At 34.8% G+C, this 14,182-nt stretch overlaps 1 protein-coding gene across 1 annotated transcript; it reads left to right on the top strand.

The window, feature by feature from the left end:
• Positions 1-919: 919 nt before the first annotated feature.
• LOC145160870 (UDP-glycosyltransferase 85C1-like) lies at positions 920-4,770 on the top strand. Its single transcript, XM_079080240.1, has 2 exons — positions 920-1,435; positions 3,665-4,770. The coding sequence occupies exons 1-2, from the start codon at positions 943-945 to the stop codon at positions 4,594-4,596; spliced, it is 1,425 nt and encodes a 474-aa protein (XP_078936366.1). The 5' UTR covers positions 920-942; the 3' UTR covers positions 4,597-4,770.
• Positions 4,771-14,182: the final 9,412 nt, after the last annotated feature.

The following is a 14,182-nucleotide window of genomic DNA, read 5'->3' as shown; positions in this document are numbered from 1 at the left end:
ATATAATGAAAAAGTTAAATAGAGAACCATAATTATTGGTTCTCCAAGGAACCAATTTTTTTTTTCAAGTTCTAGAGCTTATTATTTATCGAAAAAAAAAACTAAAAATATCAAAATTCATAACATAACATTGTGAATGTTAAATATATTTTTCGGATTCACCGTATGAATTTAGATTTACATTGTGAATTTGGCGATTTTTTGTTTCGAATTTGATATCATTGCAAAAAGGATAAAAAGTTATGAATTTCTGTATTTTTAGTTTTATTTTTTTTTTGATAAAAAACAAGTTGAAAAAGTTGAAAAAAATATTGGTTCTTTGGTTCTTTGGTTAATTATGGTTCTCTATTGAAATATATATATATATATATATATATATATATATATATATATATATATATATATATATATATATATATATATATATATATATATATATATATATATATATATATAGGGTGAGGTTCAATAGAGAACCATAATTAACCAATGAACCAATCTTTTTTTCAACTTTTAGAACTTATTTTTTATCAAAAAAAAACTAAAAATACAGAAATTCATAACTTTTTATCATTTTTCCAATGATATCAAATTCGATTTTTTTTTTTTTTTAACATCAAATTCACAATGTGAATCTTTGAAAATTCACAATGTGAATCCGGATTCACACGGTGAATCCGAAAAATATTTTTCACATTCACAATGTTAATATATGAATTTAAATATTTTTAGATTTTTTTTTCGATAAATAATAAACTCTAAAAATTGAAAAAAAAATTTGGTTCCTTTAAGAAACAATAATTATGGTTCTATGACATATATATATATATATATATATATATATATATATATATATATATATATATATATATATATATATATATATATATATATATATATATATATATGTCATAAAACCTTCACACAGATACACACGAACACATGGAATCAGAGCTACTAAACTGTGAAAGCAAACCGCATGTGCTGTTCATACCATGTCCAGCACAAAGTCACATCAAGTGTATGCTGAAACTCGCAAGGTTACTGCACCACAAGGGCTTACAAATAACCTTTGTAAACACTGAGGTTAACCACCAGCAGTTACTCAATTCCGGAGGGCCAAACTCTCTCGATGATGAACCAGGGTTCCATTTCGAGACCATTCCAGATGGTATCCCCGATGGTTCACGAGGGAACATTTATGAACTCCCTAAATCTATTCTAACTAACTTCTTGGGTTACTTTCTTGATCTCGTGGCTAGACTAGAGATTCCATTTACTTGTATTATTAGTGATGGTATGATGCCTTTCACTGTTGATGCTGCTGAGACGCTTAAATTACCTATCATTCATTTTTGGACCTTCGCTGCTAGTGCTTTCATGGGATATTGCCAAGCTCCAAATCTGATTGAAAAAAACATTATCCCACTTAAAGGTTAGTTTCGTTACTCCCTTATTTTGTAATAAAATATAAATTTTCAAACCTCGCGTTGTATTTATTTTTTTTACAAATGTCGAAATCTATTTGAAGTAAATTGGATAAGATATTGAGACTGGTTTTAAAGGTTCCGCCAAGATCTTTGGAATAGTATATTTTAATGAGAAATAATGTTTAATATTTTAATTTTTGATATTCGATCACTACAGTTATTTTAGAACAACGGTAAGATTTTGTAAATGGTGAAATAGTGCAACCAGAAATTGGAGATGGAGAACACACAAATCATGCATGTCATTCTAAAGTAACTAACTTTTCTACATTTCATACAAGTATAGTAAAGATAGGACACTTTGCATGCCTCACTTCCAATTTTAGTAGTCTCATCTTATAGTCTGTTCTTAGCTTCTTCCAAGTTCCAATGACACATGGAGAGACGACCATGGCTATAATAAAAAGGATGATAGATATTGTAGCAGGATCTGTTTGAAGAATACTCTATTATGGAGGAATTTCTTTCTGGGAGCTCCATCAACAAGAATTGATTTTGAACCCGAATCCAAACACGCTCTTACCCAACATCTCCAGTTTTTTATTAACCGTATTGCATCTAGAACAATGTCCAAGGTATAACTTTGTTTATAATACGGGGGTTATCTAGAATTTCATAATCATTCACAAAAGCATGAATCACATTTTTGTGTTATTAGGGAGAAGTTTAGCTATATTTTTAGGAATGGCAACGGAGCGGGTTCGGGACGGGGCATGGTTTCCTAAACCCGCCCCGATATGTTTTGGGTATCTTATCCGGGTGCCCCATCGGGTTCAGGTTTTCCCGTCGGGTTTCGGGTATCTTATCGGGTTTACAAAAATTCATAATGAAATATTTATTCCGTTTTAGGGTATCCCGATGTCTTATAAAAATACATGTTTTAACTTCCCTTTTAAATTAGTATATGATGAATCACATTAATAAACTAAACTGAACATTATATTAAAAATTATTTGATTTGAGTTTAGTGTAATATGTCAAAACATAAAAAATTACACCAGATTGTTAATAACTAAAAAGATTGTCCATAGTATGTATTTTATTTTTAATTGTGTGCAATTAACATCACAAAGATTCAAACATATTATATATAATAGGGGCGGGGCGTGTCGGGTTTCGGGTTTTCCCGTCGGGTTCAGGCTTTACCATTCCTAATAATTTTGTACATTTTCCCGACCAAACTAATTAGACCATAGTCATCTACATAATGAGTATACGATCCTATAGAGACTAGGGTCATGAAGGCCGCATTACAATCTTTATGGATTATCTTTTGTCTTTCAAAGTCTTTAGCAATTTTTGTAACTTCCCAACGAGCACACTGGACCAAAACATACAACCATTCCTTAGTAAATTTTTACTAAAAGCAAAAAAAGAATGCCACATTTCAATCGCAAGGGCTAAGTTTTCACGACTAAATCGAGTTATGTAGATATTTAGAAAACAAAGTTTTTCATTGTTTGCAAGTTGCAACCCATTTACCAAAAGTCATAACTAATGGAAGTGAAAGAAATCGTGATTTTGAAGAAATTCATTTATCGATATAAAATATATGTTTTATTGATTTGAATGATAGCTACAAGAATATTGTATCTTATATGGATGAATCAATCTTTTAACTAGAAGAATCATATTCCTTACCAAAATATTAGGTAAAAATCAGTTGTGTGGATACCATTAATTGTATGACCAATTTATCAAAATGTGGACGTTTCCTTAATATAGATATTATGAGTAATTTTGTAAAATGAGACATGTTCTTATAAGTTATAGCAAAACTCTTTAATTTATTAATTATAACATGTTATTTTACTCAAAAATATGTATTATATATAGGATTTTGTTAAGTTAACTTTGTAAGATCTGTATATTTAAAGATAACACGATGTCAACTCATCATGCCGGGTACTTGAAAGAGTTTCTGGAAAACTGTAGATCCCAATATATACATTGGTTTTTCAAATAGTTTTTCTGAAAAAAGTTTGACTGTAATATATATACATGCAAACATTTTAGGGAATTTGCCATATTAGTGGGCTAAAATAGATTAAATTTTTCTTCAACCTTGAATATTGTTGTACTCCACATAAGAAATTAACTGAATATGGATTAATCTTTTGGAAAATGCTTACTTATTTGTTCATCATCGTAACCAATTCTTACTAATGTTTCAGATGAAAGTTGCCTCACCAATGGGTATCTCGACACCATCATAGATTGGATTCCAGGTTTGGAAGCATTCCGTTTAAAGGATCTTCCAGGTTATGTTCGAACTATAGACCCAAATGAAGTAGACTATAAGTTTAACATTGAGAGTATTAAAGCAACAAGGAAGGTCTCAACTATAATTATCCACACATTTGAAGAGTTAGAGTCCACCGTCATCAAAGCTCTCAAACCCATGTTTCCTCACATCTACACAATCGGACCATTGCAGTTGCTTCTAAACCACATACAAAATCAACAAGAATCAAAGAGTTATAGTCTGTGGAAGGAAGATGCTGAGTGCCTTAACTGGCTGCAATCAAAGGAACCAAATTCTGTGGTTTATGTTAATTTCGGTAGCCTAATAGTGATGTCTTCACAAAAATTGCTAGAATTTGGCTGGGGACTTGCTAATAGCAACTATTATTTTCTCTGGATCATCAGACCAAATTTGGTTGTTGGAGAGTCCCTTGTCTTTCCTCCAGAACTCAAAGAGATGATTGATAAGAAAGGCTTTATCGCAAGTTGGTGTCCCCAGGAAGAAGTGTTGAACCACCCTTCGGTTGGGGGGTTCTTGACTCATTGTGGATGGGGTTCCACCATTGAGAGCTTATCAGCTGGGGTCCCGATGCTTTGTTGGCCTTACATATGGGACCAACCAACTAATTGTAGGCAAATTTGCAAGGAATGGAAAGTTGGTATGGAAATCGGAGATAATGTAAAAAGGGATGAAGTCGAAAAGCTCATACAGGAGTTGATGGGGGGAGACAAGGGTAAGCAAATGAGGAGCAAGGCTATAGAGTGGAAGAAAAAGATTGAAATTGCAACGGCTCCTAATGGCTCATCTTCCTTGAATGTTGAGAAACTTGTCAATCACATTCATATGTTGAAACTAGCTTAGTATTTCACATGTTCTTTTTCGTTTCATGAAAGGTGCTAAAGGTCCATCTTTTCGTATTTTCTCACAACAGAAAAAAATAATGTTGAATTCTATTGTATGATGTATTACTATTAGACTCAAGGTCTACATTCTATAGGTGTTATTTATCAATGTGATCTTTATAGCATTTAAGTGACCACATGGTTTAGTAAGAATGTTTTATGATAAGTTGTATATTGTTTTATTAATAAAATAATATAAACTTATTGTCAGATTATTAGTCGTAGATTTTTTTTGCCATCATATTCCTTTATAATAAATAGCATAATCTTTATTCTCTTAGTTCACTTTTTAGCTTTTTTTCATTTTGCATGCAAAAAATTTATTCTTATTTTTATGTCGTAAAATGAACTTTGCGTTGATAAGAATTAGAAACAGTAAATATTCAAGAATCAAGATTTGCTTATTTTCTAAGCGTCGATTCATTTAATTTTAGCAATAAGTTTTCAACCGAATGACCGTTTTTTTTTCAGGCGGAAAATATGGGATTTAAAAGATCCTCTTATCGGTTATAGATCTAGATTGATTCTATCCTTTTTTTATATTCACTAATTTTTAGCTTTCATTTGTTATCCTTTGTATAAAAAGGCTTTTGTCTCTTTGGAATTCAATAGATGAAAATTATTACGTACCATGGATTTTATGATGGTATCACAGCAGGTCTAACCTAAAAGCACCAACCCTAAATTGCCATCCCTCTCCATGGCCGACGACGAAGCAGGATCCGGCCAAGCGTCAAAGAAGGATAATGGGCCAGATGCAAATTCACCACTCTACATATATCCCTCATATTACCCCAACCAAATGCAAGTCAACGATGCCCTAACCGACAACAATTACACCGACTGGTCACAGGAGATTATGAGCTTCCTGTTTGCCAAAAACGAAGTCAGTTTTGTTAATGGATCTATAAAGCCACCGAAAAAGGATGATGCAGATTACATGGCATGGATGCATTGTGACGCTATGATGAAATGATGGCTTACAACAACCATGGAGAAGAACATCCTAAGCTGTGTGAAATATGCAAGCACTGCAAGGGAAATGTGGAACGATATTTTGGAACGTTTCGGGAAAGAAAGTGCCCCTAGGGCATATAAATCAAAAGAAATTCTCACAGGCACACGACAAGAAGGGGTCACGGTTTCCACCTACTACACTAAGTTGCAAGGCATTTGGGACAAGATGCAAGTGGTACTCGTGATTCCATGTTGTGTATGTAATGGTTGTATATGCAATATTGGAAGAAAAAGGGTGGAGCTCAGAGAGAAAGAAAGACTATACGAGTTCCCCATGGGACTCGATAGTGAATTCTCAATCATACAAACATATATCCTTACCATAAACTTGATTCCGTGTTTAGGAAATGCCTACCATCTGGTTGGAGAAGATGAGCGACAGAGAACCATATCCGGAGAAAAGAAACCCACGACTGAACTCGCTGCTTTTAAAACCTTCATAAAAAGAAAAAAAGAATGTATATCCAATCAATGACACAACATATCCTAGACCAAAGACAACAAAATCAGCGAACCATAAGAACATTGCACCTTCTGTGGAAAGGGTGGGCATAATCGGGAAGGGTGCTTCAAACGAGTTGGGTATCCGGACTGGTGGCCAGGAAAATAAAAAGCAAGATGAAGCCAAACCTAAGGCTGATTGTATTGAAGTCGGTGCGAGTCCAGTTCCAGGCTTGACTAACGAGCAATATGATACCTTCCTAAAGCATTTTGGAGACAACTCAAAGACCACGAAGTGTAATAAAACTGCCACCGCCTTCATGACAGGTAAGACTAACCTTGAAGATGATTAGGTAATTGATTCAAGATCCACCGAGCACATTACCCACAACGTCGATATTCTTGAGAATGTCGTCCAAAGTAACAATGAGACTCTTGTTGTTATTCCTAATGGAGAATTCATACTTGTCAAAGGAAAGAGTGGATGTACCTTAAAAGGGAGGGCTAGGATTAAAAATGTTCTTCACATTCCCAAATTCGCCTATAACCTTCTTTCAATTAGTCGTTTAAGCAAATAACTTCAATGAACTATAACCTTTTTCCCTGACTTTTTTGTAATTCATAAATTGTACATAAGGAGCTTGATCGGTGCGGGTCAGTGCAGAAAAGGTCTTTATCGAATGGGGATGTTTGGAATCGAGAAGAAGGCTTGCATGGTAACGACAGTTGTTTTTCATCAAAGGCTTGGTCATGCTTCTGGTGATAAACTAACTCAAATCAACTTCCTTAAGAATGTTTCTCTTAATAAACTTTGTGATTCTTGTTCTAAAGCCAAACATACTAGGCGGCCCTTTAAATTTAGTGAAATTAAGACAAATGATTGTTTTGAATTATTACATTGTGATGTTTCAGGAAAGTATCATTTTTCTTCTATTTATGGAGCCAATTATTTCTTAACCATCGTTGATGACTTCAGTAGGAGTGTTTGGGTCTTTCTACTCAAACACAAACATGAAGATAGGAAATGTCTCATTAACTTGTACAACTTGATAAAAACTCAATTTGGAAAATAGGTTCAGAAAATTAGAAGTGATAATGGAGGGGAATTCACCTCTCATGAGGTAATTAATTTCTGTAACAAAGAAGGAATCTTACTTGAGACCACCTGTCCTCACACCCCACAACAAAACGGAGTTGTTGAACGAAAACATAAACACCTTCTTGAAACCGCACGAGCCCTTCGATTTGAGGAAAATATACCCAAAAGATTTTGGGGTGAGAACCCCCAAAGTACCAACACATAACCAAACACATATATATAATAAAAGCATGCAATGGATCCACAACTAAAAGACTGAATTACCCCTGATCCCACAGCACAAGTATGGCTTGCCCTCGGGGACCACAACTTATGTTTAGCTTGCTCCCCGACCAGATCAGTCCTCAAACTGAATACCACCAAGCCCTCAGTATGAGTCTGGCATGCCCGACCCGACCCTCAGCTCATATCTGGAATGCTCATGAGCCTTCAATATGAGTCTGGCATGTCCTACCCCGCCCTCAACTCACATCTAGATTCCTCCAGGGTTTGTTGGCTACGGCACAGAGCAGTACAACCTCAAGCCAACCCACACAATTTGTCGACATATAACAGATACTAAAATATACAGATAATCATACAGACAGTATCGCAGGGAGTCCCACCGATCTACCAGACTAGCATATCAAAACTACCATACATATCTATTCCATACTCAGCATATCAACGAATATCAGGTTATCAAACGAATGTGCCGGCCTTGGTGCCTTAGACCCGTAAGTATAGTAAAGGAAAGTCACCTCGCAAACTGAACATAACTGATGAGGTTCGACTCCGAATCTCAGCTCTCTAACCCAAAATACCCTCAAGGTTAAACTTGGTCATAGTCAAAGTCAACTAATTATACCCACTAAGTCAACTAATTCAACCCAGCTGAGTCATCCCAACCGAGTCAACTCAACAAGGCTGAACGAGTGCGATTACACGGGGCGTATTCCGGAGGTACGCATGGCGTACGTGAAGCCTCACAGTTGACCACCATCGGGGTGGTTGACCGAGTATGCGGGGCGTACTCCTATGTACGCGGGGCGTACCCTCGCAGCGTCCAAACTTCATTAAGTGCTAAATGGCTCAAGCACTTAAGTCTATATTTTAGATCTAAGATCCAAATACACTCTAGAGTCATAAAGTTTCAAGATTTATGACTATACAAGTCCAAAAAGTGCTTAACACAATGTCGTAATCCATTATGACCTTCTACAAGATGCATGAAGCAAATTTAACAAATGGGACATCATTTTTATGGTTGGGGACCCCTCCTAGGGTCTGAAAGGACAACTCAAATTGACAAGAACAACCTATTCATAAATGAGACTTTTGTGACCAGAAAGTAACATAAAAACACCCACAAATGAGATCTAGCAAACAAGTCATCAAGGTATGAACTTTATACCTTCTCTGATGGAGAAGGATGCAAAACTCCCATATCCCATCTTGCTTCAAGCTTTCAAGCTTGACCACCACCTTCATCTTCCTGTAGAACACACAAAAACTCACATTAAACCTTCCAAAAGCTCAAATGGGGCTAGGGTTTGCAAGAGAATACAAGTATATTGATGGAGGCTGGATATGAGAAAAGAAATGAGGCTTAATGTTGCTTAAATACCACCCAAACCCTAAAAACTAGGATTTCCTTCTTTAGCTAGTACGTGCCACGTACATTAGTGTGTGCCCAGTGTACTAGGGCGCCCCCTAGTACGCTCACGTTACACACATCTACGCATGGCGTACTTTGTTGGATTAGATGTCTAAGCTCATAACTATTATTGGTATGTACTCGACCCGAGAGTAGCATGGTCCATTTGCGTTGCATAACATCAGGACAATTTGTTAGGATGGACTTTTGAGAAGAGGTTATATATGATATATTTATATATTATAAGTTCTAATATATTAATATGAAATCATATGATTTAATTAGTATTGATCAAGAATTAGTTTGGAATTAATATAGTGATCAAAAGAGACTAATTAAATCTATGGGAACTAATTATGGTAATTGGTTAAATTTATATGAGTTGGGCTTATGATCTGTATTAGACTAAGTTTATGTATGGATACATAAAGAGTTGGGCCACATGACCCATGGATCATAAAACCCATGGGTATGGATTTGGGTTATACCCATAACCCTTGGAATCCAACATATAAATATGTACTCCTTAGCCAAAAAACAACACACACATATTCTTGGAGTTCATGAGGTGTTTTTGGTGCATGGAGATTCTCTCTCAGGAGCCACCTTTGTCCTAGGTGAGTTGTGAGCCATTTGAGGTATTCATACTTTTAGTGCTAAGCTCTTAAGGCCATATACAACAAGGTTTCAAGCTACATAAAAGTTATGTCATCCTAACTAGTATTTCATATTGTTTATGTCAATTGCATGCTAGTTATAGGCTTAATGCTTTGGAAATACCATTACATGTATAATTAGAGAAAACATAGATCCAAAGAATTTAGGGTTCTATGTGCACCACAGGATGTTGTAGTATACAAAAACACAACAACGTTATATGAGCCATGGGTTGTTTTCTATTATATTTGATGTTATTATTGGTTTTCGGAGAAAAAAATCGAAGTTTTTGCATTCTGTCAGCAGGACTCACCGAGTCCGCTGGGTGACTCGACGAGTTGCTTGAAGATACTCTTGGACTCGTCGAGTGCATCCACGGGCTCAACGAGTTGGCTGTTCTGAGTGCACATTTTTTTTTTGGCCTATTTTGGATTAGGATCATTACCACAAAATATTTTTGTTCATAAAATTTGATTTTGATGATATGGTAATGATTATCCTCATCCAAATAAAGGATAATTGTCAAAGTTTCAAGATTTATATTAGTTTATGTGATTACCTAATTTTTTAAATTTTTTTGATGTGAATTATCTTTACTTATGAGTTTGATCTATATCATAGAAAAATTATTTGATTTTAGTGTTAATTGGAATAATTGATCTTAATGGTTTTTATGACTCCATAACTTGTCCTCAAGTTATGGAAAATGAAGTGTTTTTCCTTTTAAAAGTTTCATTAAAGTTCATAGGTTATGGAAAATGAAATGTCTTGTTTTTAAATGTCATCATAAAATAGTTTTATGTCTTCCATAACTTGTCCTCAAGTTATGGAACTTGAAAAGTCTTCCATAAAAACCATATTAAACTCATAAGTTATGGAAACATAAGTTTTTTAAATGTTCAAAACTTGCCCTCAAGTTTTGGAATTTGTAAAGTTACCCCCATGTATACTTTAATTCCAACCCTTAGAATTTTAAAAGTTTAAAATTCAACCCTTATACTATTATAATGTTATAGGTTTAATATTTATATATATGTATAAGAGTAAGTCAGTCGTACAGTTAGTAGGCCTCATTCACGAAGCCAGTCTATAAGGGGGGTATAAGGTTATTGCCTATCAAATGGCAGTTTAATGGGTGTCCACTCTCACCCACCACTTCCTTGACTGGTGGAGGGTCGTTAGCCGAACGGGTAGGACAGGACATTAATTCTCTCTTCATTAAAAGTATAATGATAAATATAAAGTAACTAAACTTTATTAAATTCCCAATCTTAGTTACTTTAGAAAAATGTGAATTTGGTGCTAACCCATGAAATTGCACTTTGCACCTTGTTAAGTCGTTAGTGGAGCGTGTGTGGTTAACCGACACACTAATCTGGGACTGACATTGTGTGGCAAAGGGTAGCTTGATGTTAATCATTGATCAATGGAGCGTGAGTGGTTAACCGACACATTGATTAGGTGGTTGTAACATTAAGTGTACCAAGTTAATTTGCATGGTTATTCACTACTTGTTTGTGATCCTCAACATCCCAGTCACAAACTTGAAGGGCACAATCGAGATTTAAACATGCCATTGAATAGTTCAATGAATCTCAAAAGATCTAGGAGTTTCAATTCATTTAAAACCTAATGTGAAATTTCGTTTTTCATGGTGGAAATTGGTAAATCGTCATTTACCTACCTTCAAATATCTTGTAGCTTGGATTACGGCATCCCTCTTCCAAGTTATAAAATATTGTGTTGGGTCATAGCCTTAATATTTCATATTGGGTGTTATATTAAGCACTTAAATTAACTAAAGTTGAATTTTTTCCTCATAGATGTCTAGTTATGACAACTATGGTTTTCCTTATCGTTTTGGATAAAGCTATCCTAATGAAGATGATATCCCAAATGACGATCAAGGTGAAAGATTAATCCCTTTGTTGTGCATTAATGAGACTGGAAATCTTACTTCACTTCCTCCGCCTCCTCCAATTATTCTCCCTAAACCACGAGTTCTTGAAAAGTTCAAGGTCACTCAATCCCTATTGGCAAGCAGTGTCTATATGTACTCACATCTTGGAGATAAATTCTCATATTGACAAGCTGGGAGAGTTGGGTGTCAAAGTCTCAAGAAAGTTGACTATTTACTGGTTTCTTCAATCACTCTCCGAGTCATATAGTGAGTTCTTTAAAGGACTACTATGTGACAGACCACAACATGACCCTTAATGATCTTACCTATTTGCTTGTTGCTGCTGAATCAGCAATGATTTGGAGCACTGGTAAAGAAAATTTGATTGGAAGATCTACTTCCCAAACTGACATGGACATTGACAATGGAAACATTGGAAGTCCAGAAAAGTCTTCTTTTCCCAATGGAAAGGGATCGGCCATATTCAACGCGGTTGACCAAATGGTAAAGAGAAAGGCTAAGTCTGAGATAGTCCCATGTACCATTACCAAAGAGTCCATATGTTTCTATTGCCAAAGGAAGGGGTATTGGTTGCGAAGCTGCCTTATTTACCTGAAAGCTCACTAGGATGGTAAATGTCAAAAATATTTGACTATGCTTCAGGTAAAGTCCACTATCTAACTCTATTAAGTTCCTATTTGGAGATTCTTACTACATGATGTGACTAGGTCGCATTTTGATGATTTGTAGAATCGAAAAAGGAGAAGAAGCTTAGAAGAAGAGTATGCTAAATCTGATCGCGAAGATGGATTTCGATCGCATGATTCGAAGATCAGAATTTTGAGCTGCTGCTTAAGAGTTATGATAGATTGCCTAGGAAATATGTGACAACATAGTTTTCATTGCATTGTAAGGAAAAGTTATTCTGCAAATTTTATAATGAAAAGTTTTTTATTTATTTTCAGTATCCTTAGAATGGAATTTGTGAAAAAATTGTTGTTTATATGATTCCATTGATAGCAATATTGGAAAATGGATTTGATTCATTCGTTTTTGGTAGTGTCATAATTTACCAAATAAGAAAAGATTCTCATCACCCAAGTTTCAGTTGGATAGAAACTTGGAATCATGCAACTTGTATTGTATGACGAATGAGAATTTTCATCTTTGGGAAATTAAGACTAATTCCTTGTTCACATGTATATGTGAGTCAAGTGAAGGACTAGGACATCGGGTACACTTTGTTTCGCCCTGATCAGGTCCACCACAAAGAACGATAAGGCTATTCATAATGATTTACTAACGTTTAGTAAATATGGTTGTGCTTACAAGTTTAAGTATAATTCTGAAACATTGGAAAAGTTTCAATGTATGGCAGGATGAATGAGAAGAATCAAATTAGGCAGAAAGATAAAAGTTTCTCCAATCTGAAAAGATGGGAGAGTACTTCAGTATCATGTTTTATGATCATCTTAATGATTAGGAAAAACCATATCACAATTGATCCTCTAAGGACATCTTAGTGAATTTATTTGACTAAGAAGAGGAATCGTGAATTGTTGAAATGGTTAAATCAAAAGATGAATCATACTTCGTTCCAAAACGAGTCTTAGAGTCATACTCCAAGATTGTAACTCGAGTGACATAATCTTAAGAAAGGTTTATAACACTTGTAAAATATAGAGTAAGATGCTTCCTACTCTTATACATTTGAAATTGGTAAGTTGTGATGTTTTGGATAAAACAAAGACCAACTGAGACCAATAGTGTGAAGTTTTTTCTTGATTAGAATCTGCACTAACTCTTGAATATTTGTTTGTCAAAGAATGGTTCTTGACAAGAGAATCTTATATGTCAAGAGGTTAGTGGGAGTCTTAAAGATCTTGACAAGTTTCAAGAACTAATCAAGAATAAACCTATTGTTAAACACTAGCACACGAATTGAGGTTTATAACCTATCGTGTTGACATATTCTTGTTTCTGTTCCCATTCCAGTTAAAGTTGACTATGCATGTGAGTTCTATGAGTTCTCAGTTGTTTGCATAACTACTTGGAAGCAATGGTAGGCCCTTGTGCTGCCAGGTGGCAAGAAGTCAAGATTGAACAAGTTCAGTCCATATGAGTTTGGATTTGTCACTAACCTCCTCTTGTGGTTATGTTTTTGACAAATTCATATAGATAGGAACACATACACCATAAAATCTAAGTGTCATAAGGTTTTTCTTCGATTCATGAAAATGATAGTGAGGAAACGCTTTCACTAAGTAGATTTTAAGGAGATAGAAATTGTGATATTTGCATTCTTAAATTCAATTATGATTACGGCATCCCTTTTCATAATGCGAATTGTGAGCAATGGCAAAGGTCTAAACATTTGAGACTATGATTACGACATCCCTTTTCATAGTTCTAAAATTGTTTAGACACACATGTGAGCTATCTAAGGAAAGGTGTATGATTTTAGGAAGTTAGATAAAGTCTTATCGAAGCATCTCGTATCAGAAACCTGAACTTTGGTAATGAAAGTCAATAAAATATTAATTTCTAGAAGTCCAGTTGATTTCTGGATACATGTCAAAGCTAGTGGGAGCATAAGTGTTATGCTGATAAGAAGATAATTATCATGTTAGTGGGAGCATGATTATTATGTTAAGTGTTGCAAGTTAGCAATGTTAACTATAGAAAACAAAAGTTTCAATTTGCAAAGTTGCAGGGTTTGAAAAGTTGTTTTGCTATAATTAAGGGAGAGGAAATTATACTTCATTCTCATTCATAAAGCTTAAATTGAGATTTTA

Source organism: Lactuca virosa, chromosome 1 (genome assembly GCF_052849685.1).
Source record: "Lactuca virosa cultivar CGN04683 chromosome 1, Lactuca_virosa_CGN04683_v6, whole genome shotgun sequence".
In the NCBI taxonomy this organism is placed as follows: Eukaryota; Viridiplantae; Streptophyta; class Magnoliopsida; order Asterales; family Asteraceae; genus Lactuca; species Lactuca virosa.
This window is presented reverse-complemented; position numbering and strand designations above follow the sequence as displayed.